The 17,065-nt window shown below is 45.7% G+C and overlaps 1 protein-coding gene and 1 long non-coding RNA gene across 2 annotated transcripts in view; one reads left to right on the forward strand and one right to left on the reverse strand.

The window, feature by feature from the left end:
* The window catches only part of LOC144098545 (uncharacterized), a 312,011-nt gene that overhangs the window by 36,044 nt on the left and 258,902 nt on the right, over nucleotides 1–17,065 (forward strand). The gene's annotated exons all lie outside the window — the stretch shown is intronic.
* The window catches only part of LOC144098544 (suppressor of lurcher protein 1-like), a 126,527-nt gene that overhangs the window by 7,970 nt on the left and 101,492 nt on the right, over nucleotides 1–17,065 (reverse strand). The window contains exons 10-12 of the mRNA XM_077631273.1: nucleotides 7,313–7,509; nucleotides 5,553–5,591; nucleotides 4,176–4,344 (exon numbers count right to left, since the gene is read on the reverse strand). Of these exons, the coding sequence (XP_077487399.1) occupies nucleotides 4,176–4,344; nucleotides 5,553–5,591; nucleotides 7,313–7,509 (405 nt within the window). The remainder of the gene's footprint in view (nucleotides 1–4,175; nucleotides 4,345–5,552; nucleotides 5,592–7,312; nucleotides 7,510–17,065) is intronic.

A 17,065-nucleotide genomic window follows, 5' to 3' on the forward strand; every position in this document is an offset into this window, starting at 1 on the left:
CAGAAATGAAAGACTCAGAGTTGCATCCCAGAGTATTGCAACGTAGTTCAGATCTTAGTTTAAAGCTCGTTTTGACCGCTGCGAGCGGTTCCAATCGTTTCGGAGATTAAAAATCCTGAAGCATCGGAAATTGCATAAAGTATGGTGCCTCGCCTTAGGTTAAAACAGCTTAGCACTGCGGCATTACGGAGAGCTGCAATCGGTTGTACCAACCGCTTATACTTAAGGGCATACGCTCGACCAAGCATAACTTCGGGGCTTTTGAACCGCGTTATGTTAAGAAGAGTTCAAGCTACCACAACAAAGGTTTGGCTAAACTCTCCTCTCAGTTAGGGTGGCAAACTTCTAATGTATAGCGGCCAAAGACAGAAGAGAAAAAAAGGAAAGAAAAACGCTGACACTGACCGGCGCTTAGGACACAGGCGAGAACTTTAGCTGCCTGTCGCTCTAAGTTATATCATCCAAAAACGGGCCATCTAAAATAACATCGCCGATAAAAACCAGGAATGCAAAAGAAGAAAAGTTCTTCGCGTCCGAACAGCTGGCGAGGCCGTTAGGCTGCCTGTCGATGTGAGCCCCTCCGCGAAGACATCAGTGCTTCGATAACCAAGACAAATTCCCCCTCGAGACAGAGCCAATCCGTCAAATTACAGAAAAAACAAGAAGGCAGGAGGCAGAAGCCGGGAGGGAAAGCGGGTGAGCACCCGCGCTTATCATTTCGGTGTCCTAATCTCCAACTCAAAATAACGGCAGCGCGCACACGGTGGATGAGGGTGAGCAGAGGTGGCCATTACTCACGCGACCGGAGTCTCGCAACTTCTACATAGCAAAACAGCTGCGTAAGCTCTTTGACGGGCGCCGCCCAACAGCAAACAAAGGAGCCAAGCCAAGACAGACCGAGCCAAGCCGAGCGCAGTGTCATCACCATCGCCGGCTGGCCGACCGACGGTCGATCGGTTGGCCGGTCGCTTGACGTCGATACGTAAACATCGAGCGAACCGAGGGCCCTTCCCCGAAAAGTCGCCGCCCAAGCAAGAATACGACCATGGACAAATGGTCCTATTATACTTGTAGACGCCACGGCGTTCGCGAGGCGCTATGTTGTCTCTCCACTCTGTTCTGCCACGCTTCTATCGAGTGTGCTGCGAGCGCTCGCTCTCTCCTGGTTCGAAAGAAGATTAAGCGAACCTCGGCTCATTTGGCTCCGAGACAAGACCGGAGCGCGGGTGGAGGTCCGGGCAGCGATAGAGTGGAGGAGCGGATTCTGATGCGAGCAGGTCATCAGGAAACTGACCCCTTCTTTATCGATGCCACGACGAGAACTTACGTGGCGTGGCTAAAATTTTTGCTCACAGAAAAGCAAGGCTATCTTCTCCGGTTGATGACGGCGCTTGGAGCGGCCGAAGTTGCTGCTTCCCCGGCGGAAATGGCTGCAATCTGAAGCTGCGCTGCGCGCGTTCAGCAAGGTGGGAGGTAGGCGGCTCATTTTCATCGTAAGCCGAGGAGGCTGTCGGTTCTGAATAACATTGGTGTAATTTCTACTTCTACTCGATCACTGAATGAAAAAAAGGATGAAATATTCTGAATGGTACATCGTGCAGGTACATACTTCCCGTACATGGCTAACACAAAGTGTAAGACAGCAGAGCTACCGGTCGCCCCACGAAAGGACTAGTAACACTCTTGTTCTTACACTGCATAACGCAATAACAACTTTTGCGTATTCCTACTTGGCACTGAGAAACTTGGCAGCAGAGCTCGATTAAGCTGGGTTTTTTTAAATATTCTGGTGGCACCATGACTGCAACATTTTTTGGGTGTTGATATAAGAGCATGACCAATATTCGCCGAACAATTTCCAAGCAGAGCTAAACTACGCTGACAAATGCTAGCGCCCCAGCTTACCATTGAACGGCTCGAAAATGGTTCTAGAACCAGCCAAATAAACGTTAGCACCTTAGTGCTTCAATGCATTGAAAAATAAAGAACATTGGCACAAAACCGTCGGCCGTAAAAGAGACAACCTGTGGATACAACGAAATCATAAAAGCAGATAAGCACATAAGCCCTACTAAACTCGTTATCTCGATCAAAGCCGAGCCAAGGACAAACTGGGGAAAATTGGAGAGCTTCTCATAACTTTAGCCTTAAAAGATGAAATGCCTCTCCTATAAAACTAACGAGCAATTTCCTCCTGTCTTTTACTTCATATTAGACGTCCTCCTCTTTTAAAGTCTCTTCCTGCTTGGCCTGCTTTCTTGTATTTCTCTCCAATGTGAGTCGACATTTTTACAACGTGGTCTCAATCCTCAGCTCTGCAATGAAGAGCTCTTTTTCGTTCTCGGAGACAACAGTCGCACCGTTCCCACCTAAATTCGAGGAAATGCCGTTGCCTCTTCACCAATGCGGTGTTCCACAGGGTACAGCCGAGTGCAAAGAAGTAGCAGCAGCGGCCCTTGTTCCATTCGGTAAGAAGGGAACCCAGCCTGGGAGGATTCCCGCCGAGAGGACAGTATTGACGCTGTGGCTGGGCGCGTCGTCCGCAATCAAAGGAAACCCATCGATTCTGTGGGGAGCCCTCCCTTGAAATCCCCACGCGTGAAATATGCAAGAGCCACAGCATAGCGCAGGAGAGCTCCTGTCGAAAGGGACGGCACGGGGACCGACGTCGATCCAAACAACAAATACAGGCTTTTCGCAAGAGACGATGATCTGTCTATCCGCGGTATCGAGTTTTTTTTTCTTCTCTTGTTTTTCTTGTCGTTCCTCTTTCAGAGGCGGCCGCAAGCACTGTGGTCTTTCTGGTAGTCCCGAGTTGGGACATCTTGGATCATTCCTTGGGTCCTTTCACTTTTTCGTCTGCCACAAGCGTATGAAGCTCACAAAGCGAGATTCCGGGCTCAACGATCGCTCGTTTTCTTTAATTTTTTTATTTGCTTCCACGTACGGCTTGAGGCCTCTCGGAGAGGAGGCATTCAAGCGTAGAACGAAGAAGGCTCGCGGCCTTCTCTCCAGAGCTTCCTACCCCATCCGCCTTTTCTTTTTTTTTCTGTTTTTTTTTTGTTCTCCTGGCATGCCCCTCTGTGGAAGCACAAGGAGATATCGGGCCGAGATTTCCGTGGCCGACTCTCCGAGTACGAGGCCCTCTTCGGTATACGGCGCCAAAGCTGGCGCGGAAGGCGGGCTTCTGGCCCGTGCTCCTGGCACTGAATCCGCCGTCACTCCAGTACCGAGGATAGGAAAGAAGAGGGGATGCAGACGTAAGACGCAGCTCCCCCTGGGTGGCTTTGCAGGAAGTACGCGAGAGCGAGCGCGCCGAGAAGACAAGTTTTGTTCCCTGTCTTATCTGGGCTTCTTACTTTTTGCGTATCTTTGTACCCTTCCTGAATATGGAACAAACAAGACCCTGAGCCTGCGGCCCAGAATCTGAAAGTACAGGTCTTGCGTGCGAGAAAAGTGCCTTGTATATATCATGCAGATTAGAAGCTTTCGTGCTGTAGTACTCGACTGCGAGCATCATGCAAGGGATCTCATTTGATGATGTCGAAATGACCCCACTTTCCTCATTGGACGCAGATTGAGGGCCGTCCGGCGAAGTGCGATCGCGGAAGATTTATCAGGCCTTACTCTTTTTGCTTTTACCCGCCCACACGATCTCCATCACCGTTAACTCATTTGTTATTGCGCGGTCAAACTAAGAGTAACGATTAACAAATAAAAAAAGGGCTTCAGCAAGAAGTTTCTCGAGAGAATAGCAAAATATTTCATTTAAAATCGAGCCCATGTGTTCAATCAAGCCGTTTATTGAATGTTTCCAGCAGGCAACAGACTATAATGAATTGAGGTGAAATTCCTTGTGCCCATGCATCTTAGGAACAATTTTTTTTAGCAAAGCGCCAGTAACGAATGCAGTAGCAAAGCGATAGAAAGAGGTCAAAAAGCAGCAAGAACGTGACCTCGACCTAAAAAACAAAAGGAACAGCTCGCAAACCCAGCAACGAGAAAAAAAAAACACAGTAGTGACACGGCTTTCAGAGGAGAGAACCCCGCCCCGATTTTTCGGCTCTTTTCATTTACTCATTATTGCTCTTTTTTTTTCGGCTGCTTTTTCGTTTTCTTTCATTGCTTTACTTTTTTCGGGGCAAATCAGGGTCCGCAGGTCGTAAAACACTCACGGTGGCAGGCCTTCGATGTCGAAGTAGGCGAATTCGATGAACACCTTCTCGCCTGGAACCCCGTAGAAGAAGTAATGACACTCAGTGTCCCTGGGGTAAATGCCGGGCCAGTTGGGCGAAGTGAAGCTTCCGTTCGTCGAGTCGCTGCTGTTGAAGGCGAAGCCGCACGCTGCGAACACGAGGAGAGGGGAAAAAAAGGCACAGTGCGATGTTGCCTACTTTCTGCGTTTTTTTTTCTCTGCCTTGTTCCGTTGTTGTCCTGATTACCACAAAAAGCAAGACAGAAAGAAAGTTGGGACGGAAGAAACGAATTTGGTTCGCTATGCCCCAATCGATAGATTACCTCGGATTCGATGTAGTGTCTGCTAATCTCTTGATTAGCCATGACTATAGGAACGCTGGACTGATAAGGGTGGTACCATGCTCGGGCTGTAAGTTTAACTGACTGGCGAGCTAAAAGAACGCGTTCGGAAATTTGATTCGCGCGCTATTGCGGAACCTACTGGCGTTTTTACTTATTGCACTTCTTTTATTTACGCTAGCAGGAAAGGAGAGAAGCAAACTTAAACACATAGGGCGAGTAAATTGGACTGACGCGGCGGAAATGCAAAAGATTTTTTTTTTTTGCACTCGCGAGCCTATTCCGATTCTGATTCTATTCCAATTCCGACTCCATTGACTTTAATTCAGCAGCCTTACGCAATTCCGATTATATTACAGCTTATATTTTTATTCTATATATAGCCCTAACCGCTTCTTTTATTCATTTTTGCTAAAGTCACTCATGGACGTTTTCATTTTGCTCAGTCATCTTTAGATGGGCGTCTCTCTCCTCTCCCCTGCATTTGGAGCGGGGATAGGGGAGAATGGGAAGAGAGGGAAGAGGAGAAAAGTTAAAGCTTGGGATGGTTTGCAGGTGGAAGGCGTAGATAGGGAAAGCCCCCTAACCCACACCTGCCACCTTCCACAGTTAGCAGGTGGAGGCTTCATGCATACACCTCCGCAGCCGCCGTTCAATGACAATGAAAATGGCAGCGGAATAAAAAAAAAAACTGGTGGTGGTTTAGCTCTGGTTAAACCTGGAGTGACGCGATAGCTGCAGCTGGCCGAGTGCCAGCCGCCGGCAGCAGCATCTGCTCCGCACCACGTGGCTGGTCACGTGACCAACCATGTGACAGCGTGGCATCGCAGCCACGGCGTGGTGACGCCGCCACTGCCTCAAAATGCTACCGTAATGTAGCTATCGCTACAAAACACAAAAAAAGAGAGGCACCGTAAAAAAAAGTGGAAAAAAGAAACAGGAAAATGAAATTTCACATGCGCTTCTCTAAACCGTCAACCCTGAGGCTTTCTTTTATAGATCATAAGGTTACCTACCAAAAGACGTGTCCTGCTTGCCCGTCGATATGCCGAAGTCTGGAAGAGGAAAAGGATAGGGAAGCAGTGAACTGAAGAGGCGTTGTGAGTTCTTTGGCGACAAATTTTTTACGCGACCTCCGGGAAGCGAGGAAACAGAAGGTCCGCTACAGTTTGCTAATCCTAAAGCTGGAACTTTTGGTAACTCGAACATACTACATGCAAAGTTAGCACACAACGCAGTCTAGGTTCAAACAGTACACACAGACGAGGACGGACAGTGAGGAAGACGAACACAGCACTGATTTTAATCGGATCTTTATTGGATAAAAAGGAACATTTATGAAAAGCTTCAGTGGCATGTGATGCAGTATGAGTAAAAACGTCACATGACACGTTATTGCTAAAACCATTATTACCAATCGTGGAGAAAAACAGTGAAAAAACGAGCGAATAACGAAGAACAAAAGACATAGCAAGGTCGATCGGCACACGGGCTTCCCTCATCATGTGACTTGTGCCATCTAAAGCAACAGTTATTTTCAACAATGGTGAAAAAACGACGTGAAGAAAATTATAGATGGCACATTTCTTGTGAAAACAGAATCCCATGTACATAGAGACCCTGCTATTTCTTTTTTTCGTCATTATTCACATTGTTTCTCACCGTCTTTACCCGGCGTTTGGTAATAATGCTTCTAGAAGGTTCGTGTCATATAATGTTTTCACTTTTATTGCATCACATGTCATGAAAGCTTCTTATATATGTCCCCTTATTTTCATTAAAGTTGCGTTCGTATTCCTCACTGTCCATCCTCGCCTGTGTGCGCTGCATGCTTGAACCTACACCACGGAAAACCAACCAGCCTCAACAAAAGACTGTTCTCATCAGACTGGTCCAGGCATCCGCCCAAGCCACCGGAGTCCTGAACTGAGGAGTCCGCCTACCTGACTCGTAGAACACTTCAATGAAAGAATAAAGGTTTTATCTCTCTCTCTCTCTCACGCATAATAGAGACAGCAAGATATGCTCAGTGAGTCTACTGCTATAAAAATACATTAATAAACAAGAAGCTGAATGTATTATTAAAACGCAACGAATAATTTACGGCATAGTTCTGTTGCCAAAAAATGAATGTTTATTCAGTCTGTTCTTCCATGCGGTGAAGCAAAGTGGACATATCGGTGAAGGATAACTAAATTTGGGCGTAAGATGAGCTTGCACACAGAAACAAATGGGCTCGACAAAATGTAATCGATCTCGGGTTTTTCTGGCTCCAATATTAAACAGATAACACGATATCGACACCCTGAGGGATGTGAAAAGGCTCAGACGTTTTCCGTCCCAACTTTTCATGCTGTTTTTCGTGTTTGCATTTAAGTGCTTTAGATGCCTCAAAGGGCTTCATTTAACATTTAAGAGCTGTATAGGTACAGCTTTCATTGCAAAATAATATGAGTTTTTCTTTAGCAGCGGAGAATCATCAGTGCTGTCGCTAGAACATTTTATGTTATTGAGGTGATAGAAAAAAAAAACAGGCGTGTTCAAAATACAAAACCAACGAGCGTTCCTTCTGTACGCCTTGGCTCTTTTAGGTCGGTGTGTGTGCTCGGAGGCAGCGCTTAAGCCGACTCATGCACTAGGGGTAGTATGTCCAGCCTTACTCATCTATGTCAACAGCGAATTCTCAAACTTTTTCTCTCGCGCCTCAGTCCTTCCTATACCGTTGTGAGTCCCGGCGTTTGACAGCCGCCGCTTCTCGAAGGAGATGTGTACGCACCTGTCACGAACTGGTACGCAGCCCGGAAGCCCCGCGCCGTGGAGTTTCCCGGACTCTGCAGGGAGCGGAACTCGAGCGTCAGGTTCCGGCCCGTCGACATGACCTGGTTGGGTACGTCGCTGCCGCAGAAGTTGTCCACCTTGTCTCGCTGGCCGTTGATCGAGATGAACACCGTCACCGCATCTGCGGCCTCGCACCTGCGCCAGTGCAACACCACACAGGGTGGCCGACGGGAAATTTAAATGCGGTCTTCGCAAACGCAACTTCCGGTGTAGGCCTATGCCTCTATATTTTTTTCTCTTTCTTGCTTGCGCGCGAACTTGCGGATGGAAAATATTTAGTCATCGCATGAAGCCAGAACCTCAGATTGGAAGTTGTGACGTAGACGCACGTGGCATACATCAGAATTTTTTAGGGGAATATATGAATTCGTTTTAGCTGCGCAGTGAATTTCAGCAGTTGAGCGTAATAAAAATGAAGACGCAGTTGGCTCTTGAAGATGGGGCTGAGATCTTTGCTGGATACCATTCGGACAAGCCTTGCAATACATGCCTGCCACTGCACTTGTTGCTAGAAGTCCCTGCAGGTGTGTGTGTAGGTGCAGTCAGACTGGAACGAAACGTGAGCAGCGCATGCCAACAAAGCAAAATATTTTACCTGTCTACTTTATGTCGCAGTATACAGCTAGCATGATTCTTGTTTCTCTGTAGAAGGTCGACCGAAGTATACTACATATTCATAAGCCGGTTCTAAACGAATGTCGCTCAGCAAAGCAGAAAAATATGACATATGCGTGTTCGAGATTTATTCCGGCCTGACTGTACATTTCTTTGCACTGAAAGCCGTGCAGTTTTTAGAAGTTGAAGCAGGTGCCAGAAATTCGTAGGCCAGGCCGAGTTCACATAGACACTCATATTTGAATATTGCCCGAGGATTAATGGCAGCTTCGCCCAATCAGCACTTGCCCGATGGTACGTGGATTATGAATTATACCTTATTTCTTGTTTTCTTTCTTTTTTTCATGAAAAGTAGTTGCATGTAATGCCACTTTTCAGTTAGCATGTATGCACCTCGTCTTCTTTCATTCACTGTTCCCGCGATTTCTTTTGTTATGACTTAGGTGCTACTTATCTCCACTGAGTACTGCCAATGCCTGCGGCCCTGTCAAGCTGGCTACTGGCAGCTTTTTCTGCAGGCCTCCTACGTCATGTATAGTGATGTAAATAAAGGTCTATTCCATTCTTACCTTACCTTACCTTATCTTACCTTTAGCTATTGTGACTACAGGGTACCCGTACCTATTATAATGGTACCCGCCAGCTGTGAGCCATTCTCACGTGAGAACAGCTTAGTGAACTAAGCTCCTAATCTGTTGACGCGGCTTTCGGAACGCCGGGCAATTTTTGTGCAACAAAATATAGTAAACGAGTGATGTTGTGGTATAGAACAAGTGGATTCCAGTGTAAAGTATATGAAAAGCGATCGACGTAACGTATGAGGTTATCCTGTAAAACGGTTTATTAGAGACGTTTTAGTTGTCTCTTCAAGGGACAAGACCACGCCTCATCTGATATGACACACTGAAAAACAAAATGCAATTATAAGTCAGATTTGAAGAGCCGTTCTCGTACGGTGACATATTTAAACATGTAATGTAGAAATTGTGAAGGAATCAAGAAAAAAAATCATTACATCCACATTGTGCTAGCTATGAATCTACATTCAAACGTCAATCTCAATTTTTTTTTTAAAAGCGCTTTAATTTGAGAAATCGGCACGTCGTCAATTAGCAATAATTATTATGTGGTCGATTTGACGTATCTATCTGAGTTGTGTGAAAGGCCAAGCAGAAGACTTCAAAACAACTCGAAGGCCGACAGAGAGTAAATTTCTTTTCATTCGACAAATGTTTTCCTGATTGCCTCCTAAAAATTATTAAAAGAAAGTTAGAATCGAGGAGTTGTAGGGTGCTGGCTGGAAGTCGCTCATTTGCCTCCCTTTTTTCATTCACATTGCATGCTCTCAGTGGTGCCAAATAGTTTGTCTGGCAAGTTCTGAGTGCTCCCAACATTTCGACATCAAACTTTGCATCCAAGATGCTTGTAATAATAAGAACATGGCGTGTAAACAGTATGTCGCGACCTCACGACACTGGACAGTAAAAGATTAAGCCTCACTCTCCTATGAGTTTAACAGTACCTCTTGATGGTATAGTTGGTGGAACGTTGTCTAACAAGCGTAAAACTGGCTGTGGTTTAGCTCTGGTTAAACCTGAAGTGACGCGATAGCTACAGCTGGCCGAGTGCGACTCGCTCAGTCGAATCGCAAAGTCGGTCTTTCGCCGCAACGTTTCGCTGGGCGCTCTCCTCCATCTTCGTCCCACTTGACACGGCGCATGCGCACAGTTGTTGCAGCTCGGTTTCGCCGGCGCGCCTCACCACCGGCAGCAGCAGCTGCTCCTCACCACGTCAACAACCACGTGGCTGATCACGTGACCAACCACGTGACCAGGCGTGTCCACGGTGGCCACGCTGAAGGCTCGAAGAGGTGGCGTAGTGTAGCTATCGCTACAAAAACAGCGATAAGTTTGACACAAACCACACAGAAAGACAGACAGGATGGGCGCTGTCCTGTCCTATGAGACCCCGGGAACTGAACTGAATTGACAAAACTTTTAAACCCTTTATTCAGAGCATCCAATTGGAGTGTTATCGATTCTAAAGTTTTCGAGCTAGCCTAAGAGCATAAGTTTCTTTTCTTTTTCAACTTTAGACGGCATAAAATCGAGCAGTGCAGTAGCTGAACCCAATTATTGTGTTTAAATGTGTTAATGAAATCAGTCGTTACGTAAACATATACATTAAGACCCAAGGTGCTGCAAAGGCAACCAAAGCGAAAACCCTATTGAAAGCATTAAACTAAATTTTAAGATGATATCAGTTGAGGCGTAAGATGTTAATGTTCCTGGATTTGCGCAGCCGCTCTTATAGGAGGGTTGTACCGAAAGTGATTCAAAAGTTGGTGTAATTTTTGTATGGATTTATGTACGTCATTTCGTTTCAACATGATCGTAGATCAACTGTTTTCCAATACAAACGTACTGCTCAATGCAGCCTCAATTAAAAGCGGTATATAAAACCGACAGTCTACTCGCTGACCATTCGTGTCACTGTTGATGTTGTCCCAGTGCATGGTTTGTCTTCAACGTTGGTATTCCTTGTTTAAACTTATTAATTCATTTAAGCACATTGCTCTTGTTGGCGGGGTCATCTACGTAAACACTCAGTTGCGCACTGCAGATGTAGGACAGCCTGCATCTTCTCGTTGTCAAAATCTTTATGCTCCTCCTCGGAATCCATCACCTATACACGCAGTAAAAAATATTCATTAGTTACCTACAAAAAATCCGCTAGTTACATGCAAATAGAAAGGAATGGGTATTTAGAAGAACAGTTTCTCTAGAAACACATGGAGTTTGAGAGACGTATATCAGGTCATTAAGACGTTATGTCAACTTTTGCTTACTTCAGGTACAACCCTCGTATATATGTGAGATAACATTTTGTTACATGATCTCATTAATAAACGGCGAGCTTTTTGGGAGTTTAAATGCATAGCGCTACTAAGTAAAAGCTTTTATTATTCTTGTACGTCGTTTATATCGCTATTGCATGTAGAGTTGGGGATTAGTTTTTCAGATGTTTCTTCCCAAGGACTTAAAGTTTAAAAGCACACCTTTTGTTTACAAATTATTGCCTAATCTCTTATGCTTACCACAAAAAAAATTGTTGTTTTGGTTTGATCATGTATATCGGTAGTGCAAGAAAAAAAAATCACTTGATTTCTTTTGGGAGAGTTCTACCTCCTATACCTACGGAGACTTCTGCAACTGCATTAACTGGCACTGTTGTTGATGACGGTGGACAAAATGTATAATGTCATACGAAGATGCATTTAAGCACAAATCATTATCGAAGCGCTATGTTCACGCTGACAACAACCTTGGCCTAGTTGTGCATTTTAATAAAAATGCCTACACTGTTAACAACGTCCGACACGAAAACAAAAGAAAGATCAAAGCGATAGTCCGAAATGGGTGCTAAGATTTCAATTTCCTGCACTAGCAAATAATTGCAGGAAACCTCGAAAAACTCTCTAAGAACAAAATTTGGTAATTCAGCGCACTTTGACTAGTGGTCGCAAGCAGGGCTGTGCCTGACGCTTTTTGGCTTTTCTGGGTAAAACGTAGTCAGTGCCATCGTGCGTCGATAAGCAGCATCCAACTGTACCCACATACTGAACGATGAGACATACTGGAAGCAACAAAATTTTCTGCAGTACATTGATGCGTGCTCAAAGCCTATCTATTGTGTCACGCCGCCAGCGGAGCTCAAGCCCATCAAGCCTGTAGTAAAGGCGCAAGCACCAATCTCATGGTGTAATCAAAATTTTTTTGCAAACACTTTTTCAACAAGCGCCCTGTTACCAACGAAGTAGCATAACTAATTATATCTTTTGTTAAAAGCTTTGCTACTATTGTTAAAAATGTAGGCTTCTATGAACAATGCGATGTGTTTCAATCAGATAAAAACGCAAATGAATTTTAAGAGTAACGTCCATTTAACAAAATTTCAAGTTAAATTTTGAACCCTAAAGCGGGCACAGCCTGCATAAAAGGTTTCAATTCTACCCCCCAAAATTCATGGTTCGCTGAGCAGAATTGACGAAAACTAAACATAAAAATATTGGCTGGTGATTTAGCATGGGTAAGCATGAAATATTGTGGGAAAGCAGTTTTTTTGCAGGTGGACACCACTTCCACGAACCTGAAAGCGCGATTGAAGTTTCCATTCATCCAGGGAACCTGTTACGCGCGTCTTCAACTTTTCATCCTCAGTGCCAATTCACTCAATGTATACGTCGGTGGCCTGTGCTCCGGTGCCGCTTTTCTGCAACAATGTTGTAAGCACCAACGCGTTTTGCTCTCGTGCCATGTTTCTGCCTCAACGTCGTCCACGCGAAAGCATGCAGCGCGCATCTTTCTGTCACTGCCGCCATATAGCTCAAAGCACTATTTTTAACTAAATAGTACTGTTAGGTGATGAAGAAGACGATGCTTAATACACAGCGTGAGTGTGCGTTGAGGTTTAGCACGAGGCGCGATCGGCTGCCGCGATAGGTCGGTATTCTCGTGCAGTGGCCAGCGAAGCTGATCTGTACTTGCCACCGCGGGTTGAAATCCCACTCACGGCAACATTATTTATTTATAGTTTGCCCAAGGTCACCTTCAAGGTCAAGCATCACACAAACCTGTGAGCCGGTTTGACCTCGTGAAGTAGTGCTTTAAGAATATCCTTAAGAATCCTTAAGAATATCCTTGCGCTGGTAAATAGTATGTAGGTTCAATTTCGTTACGTATTTTTTGAAGTCTTCGTCCAGGAGCTTCTTTCTGTTAGATCCGTTGTGTAGACAGGAAAGTTTAGAATTAAAGGTCAAAAAGCTATGAAAAAAAAGTGGCCATTGGAATTCAAGAAGTAGCCGCGCCTAAATTGCTTTCACTCGAACTGAATATCTAATTATTTTTTTAGTCCTGTTCACTCCTGTCCAAACTCTTTCCAGCTCATCGCCAGAACGGTACGAAGTTCCTACATCAACTAAAACACGCTTCTTTATTCGTTTTGTGCCATGCTTCCTAAAATCTTAAAATTCTCAAAGCTCATTTCGAGCTTGCTCAAGACGTGTTACTACATTTTATTCTTGTAGCTTTTTACACCCCATCAGTATTAAACTGACACTTGGAGTTGTTTTATCGTATGAACCACTATCCTCGAGAACTTTCGTGAAAGACTGAGCAAGCTCGTTTTAGTTTTACTCTCGCAGTTCTGTCAAGGTATTTTGACAGCATTATTTGTCGTGAGAGGGGAACTTTATCGCTTCCACAGAAGGCCGTCTTTACTTTCTCCTAGGATATAAACGTCGGAAGTGCTGTGAGGAATTCTTCCGACTGTAAGTTATTGATGAAGTGAACGTCATCAGTGAGCTGACTTTGTAAGTGTGCATTTGGATCGATCCAACTTGCTTCTTGCCCGAAGAATTGCATTAACAGTTCAAAGCTTTCAAGCTCCACTTCACGTTTGAAGAAATTTACCAGCTGTTGGAAAAAGCTATTCAATTTTGAATCAGACACAGTGCCTCGCTCTGAACGAACGTGACTACTTGTACTCGTTCATCCTAATCTAACTCGAACACTTATGGGCACTGGAAAGACCGATTGTATAAAAAACCTGCTTAAATACGGTCTTTACAAATTGAAGCAACGACTTAAAATTTCGCACTTGTACCCAAGTCACCGAAGCATGACTGTTATTGAATAGCATTGCACGGAAACATTTAAGCTCATGGGCTTTGCAAGCTTATTCAGAAATAAGTCGATGGAAATATCGATAGTGAGAAACCCTCCCATTCTGGGAATTCTCAGTGAGAGGCTGCAATAATCATCACCGGTAATTCGAAACGGCGGGCTTCAGCAGTCGTAGTATTCTAAGAGCAGGATAAAAAATTATGAAAGTAGTATGCGTCTTTTGTGAATCTTTCGTCGTTTACTTGACATGTTCAGATCACATAATGCGAGATGTAGCTTTCTGACCATGAAAGTATTAAAGATTCATGATCGCCAGCGGTCGCCTTGTCACGCGTCGGGTCCATAACTTGAGCAGCTTGCATGAATTCTGCGAGTATGATTCCGTCGATGACAAGTGAGAAGAAGCGGCAAAACCAGGAACAAATAAAAGCGAAAAGTGGCATAATAAAAGGAAAAAAATAAACATCTACAGACACGCACTCTCGCTCAACATTCATCGCCATGTGAGATATACCCATAACATGGAGATGAGCCCGCTCCGAGTGGCGGCCTTGGGGACGAGACTAACGTTTCCACATTCAAACCGAGTCGAGGATTATACACGCGCTGACCAAGAGAACTGGAACCGAGATGCGGTCCGCAGCGCATGTCTCTAGAGGGACGACTTCCGAAAAACCACGAAAAGGTTAGTAACGCGAGATTAAAAACCATCAAAGCAGGAAAGTAAAAAAGGATGACTGAGCGTGACATCGAGCCTGTCTCCGAGAAAGAATACGGATGACTGATAACAACAGACGCGGAAGCAGCGAGAGAGAGAGAGAGTTAGGGGACACAACGAGTGGAGAACTTAAGATGAAAAGGAGTAAACTAAAACAAAAATCCCCCCCCCCCCCCCCCCCTCCGTTGGTACCCGAGGATGAAAGCACCAAAGAATGCACGCGCTTTCTTCGCCTCGCCGGTTGCTTCCCATCTTCCCTTCGGTCCACCCGTTGCAAGACAAAGTGCCCGCGCCTCAACAAAGAGACGAATAATATATAGCGAGAAATGATGCCCGCGACGTGCAATATAAAAGCCGCGGCACGGCGCTCCGTTTGTTCATTTTTTTTTTCGTCCCAAGGTCCAGGGAAACGTGGTCTGCCAGTATATGGTCGTTCTTCGCCGTTCCCACCTCCCTTCTCTCCCTATTCTTTCTTCGTTCTTTCTGTTACTCTTTTTTTTTCTTTACTGGAAGGAGAGGGAGACACTCGCGCACGTCGTTCCAGCTACGCCGCTCAGCGCCTTGTTGCCAGCCGAAAACAACAAACGCACCACGATTCCACGCGAGCGAAAGAGACGACAGTGGGGTGGGAGAGAAGGAAGGGTGGAGTGGGGGATGGAGGGGGTGGAAGGAGAGCAACACGTCAACACGGATGTGTCGGAAGAGCGCCACCATTCACGAGAGAAGAGAGCGAGGGTTTTTTTTTTTCTGCGAAGAGAGGCAAGTGGAGAAGAAGAAATCTGGTTGCCCTTCGAATTTCTTGTTATTTCGCGGCCCCCGATACAAAATATGGCCCACTTCCGGAGTGCAGCAAACGCCAGCACAGCGTCACAGCAGCGGGAACAGCGGCGGCGGCGGCGTTTCTGTGCGTATCGCTCGCAGCCCTGACCAGCCCGTTCGACGTATACGCTGGCCCGCCGGGCGGCGAGGCAGAGGGTGCGAGCGCGCGCGTGCACTTCGAAGGCACTGTATTGGCTCGACACGTCTCGTCTAACGCGGCCGCCTCCAGCGTCAGGCCTCCGGGCGCAATAAAATGATAAGAAGAAGAAGAACGAGAGAAGGAAACGTGCTTCGAGAAAGAAACGCGGTGTGCGTAGCACCTTTTGCTGTCCTCCCTGCGTCAAGGAGGAAGAAAGCGTATAAAAAGGGATTGGTCGGAAAGCGCTGCGAGCAAGGGTGAACAGGGCTCCCCGTGCACTGCGAGGAATGCCGAAAAAAGCACGCTTCCCCTCTCCCCTTTCAAGCTTCTCCGTGAAGCCGAACCTCCTACTCGGTCGTAGCAGAGAGCATCAGCAGCGGAGATCTTTGGGAGAACGTGATAAATGGGTTTCTTTTTCCTGTGTGTCTCCATTCTCTGGCGCTCTTTTTTGTGGGTTCCTATCACTTCGCGACCTGACAAAGTTTCTTGCCGTCTTACGCGCGTTTTTGTCCACATTCCGATTTACTTTTTTTTCCTGCTGTGCTGCTTTCTCTTTAAATCAGTGCATGCAGTTCTATTGTTGTATTCTTTGAAATTCTAGCTCAGTCCATTCCTCGTTGCTTTCTTCTTCAACGGTCAACGCTTTCACTGAGATTCCTTAGCAGCGTTTTTATCTGCTCGCTGACGTGAGGCTGCTGACTTCGCGTGCTCTCAGGAACTGTGCCGTGTCGTATAGAGGTCGTCAGCCAATGGACACGGTGTTAAGTGCAGCATTAGGTCACGTCTGCAACGGTGGAGCACCTCTGTATGGCAACAAGCTGCCGGGGGACCTTGTTCAATCTCTCTGTTTTTCTCGTTATAAAACAAACATGAATTTAATAAACAGAAATCATAATTAAATAACGGGGAATCTGGCTGACAATGGGCAAACAAAAAAAGAAACATGTTCAGTGCAGCCTCAAAATAATAACCAAGTTTGAAATGTGCTCGGCTACTCTAATTGAAGTAGATGGCATCCGTTTATCAGTGCTGGTATCAAGATAAACTAATAGTAAATTATAACTGAATTAATGAATTTACTAAATATGATTACGAAATCAAGGAGTGACCTGGAGCTCGCACACATTAGAGTACGCAACACCGCGATGCGAGTGTCCGGGAGGAAGACACGCAACCCGGCATTCGCCTAAGTTCTACTTGCAGTGTCGGTGAAAACCAAAATTACATGAAGCGGAATAAATTTCTCCCGAGAAAATTTCCTAGGAATGAAAGTGGGTACAATCACTCTGTGTTTCGGCCTACTTAGAGCCGAGTTATTGGTGCGATCATATTCAGCACTTCTACATCTCAGTTATTGTGCAGACGTGCTTGATAAGAACACCGCGTTGAAGCATTTCTTCTTTGATTATGGTAGATACGATTTACCTAAGTCATATACGTTATACTTGGACAGCGTACGGAGCATAGTTGCTAAGATGTTGTCGTAGTAAAAGTAAATAAACTAGGCTGGTTCGGGTACCGTTTGCATATGTAAAATCAGCAAAGAAGCAAGCCAGCGAGAAAGAAAGGAAGGGGCGAAGCAATACAAGTCACAGCGCTCTATCTTCAGAGCTTGTCAACATCTTCGTGGGACTGCTACGTGGCGCCCTCTAGAACGCTGGTACAGCATGGCTCACTTCACTGAATGCGCTCTGAGCTAACGTCTACGATTATAAG

This window comes from Amblyomma americanum, chromosome 7 (assembly GCF_052857255.1).
Source record: "Amblyomma americanum isolate KBUSLIRL-KWMA chromosome 7, ASM5285725v1, whole genome shotgun sequence".
Classification (NCBI taxonomy): Eukaryota; Metazoa; Arthropoda; class Arachnida; order Ixodida; family Ixodidae; genus Amblyomma; species Amblyomma americanum.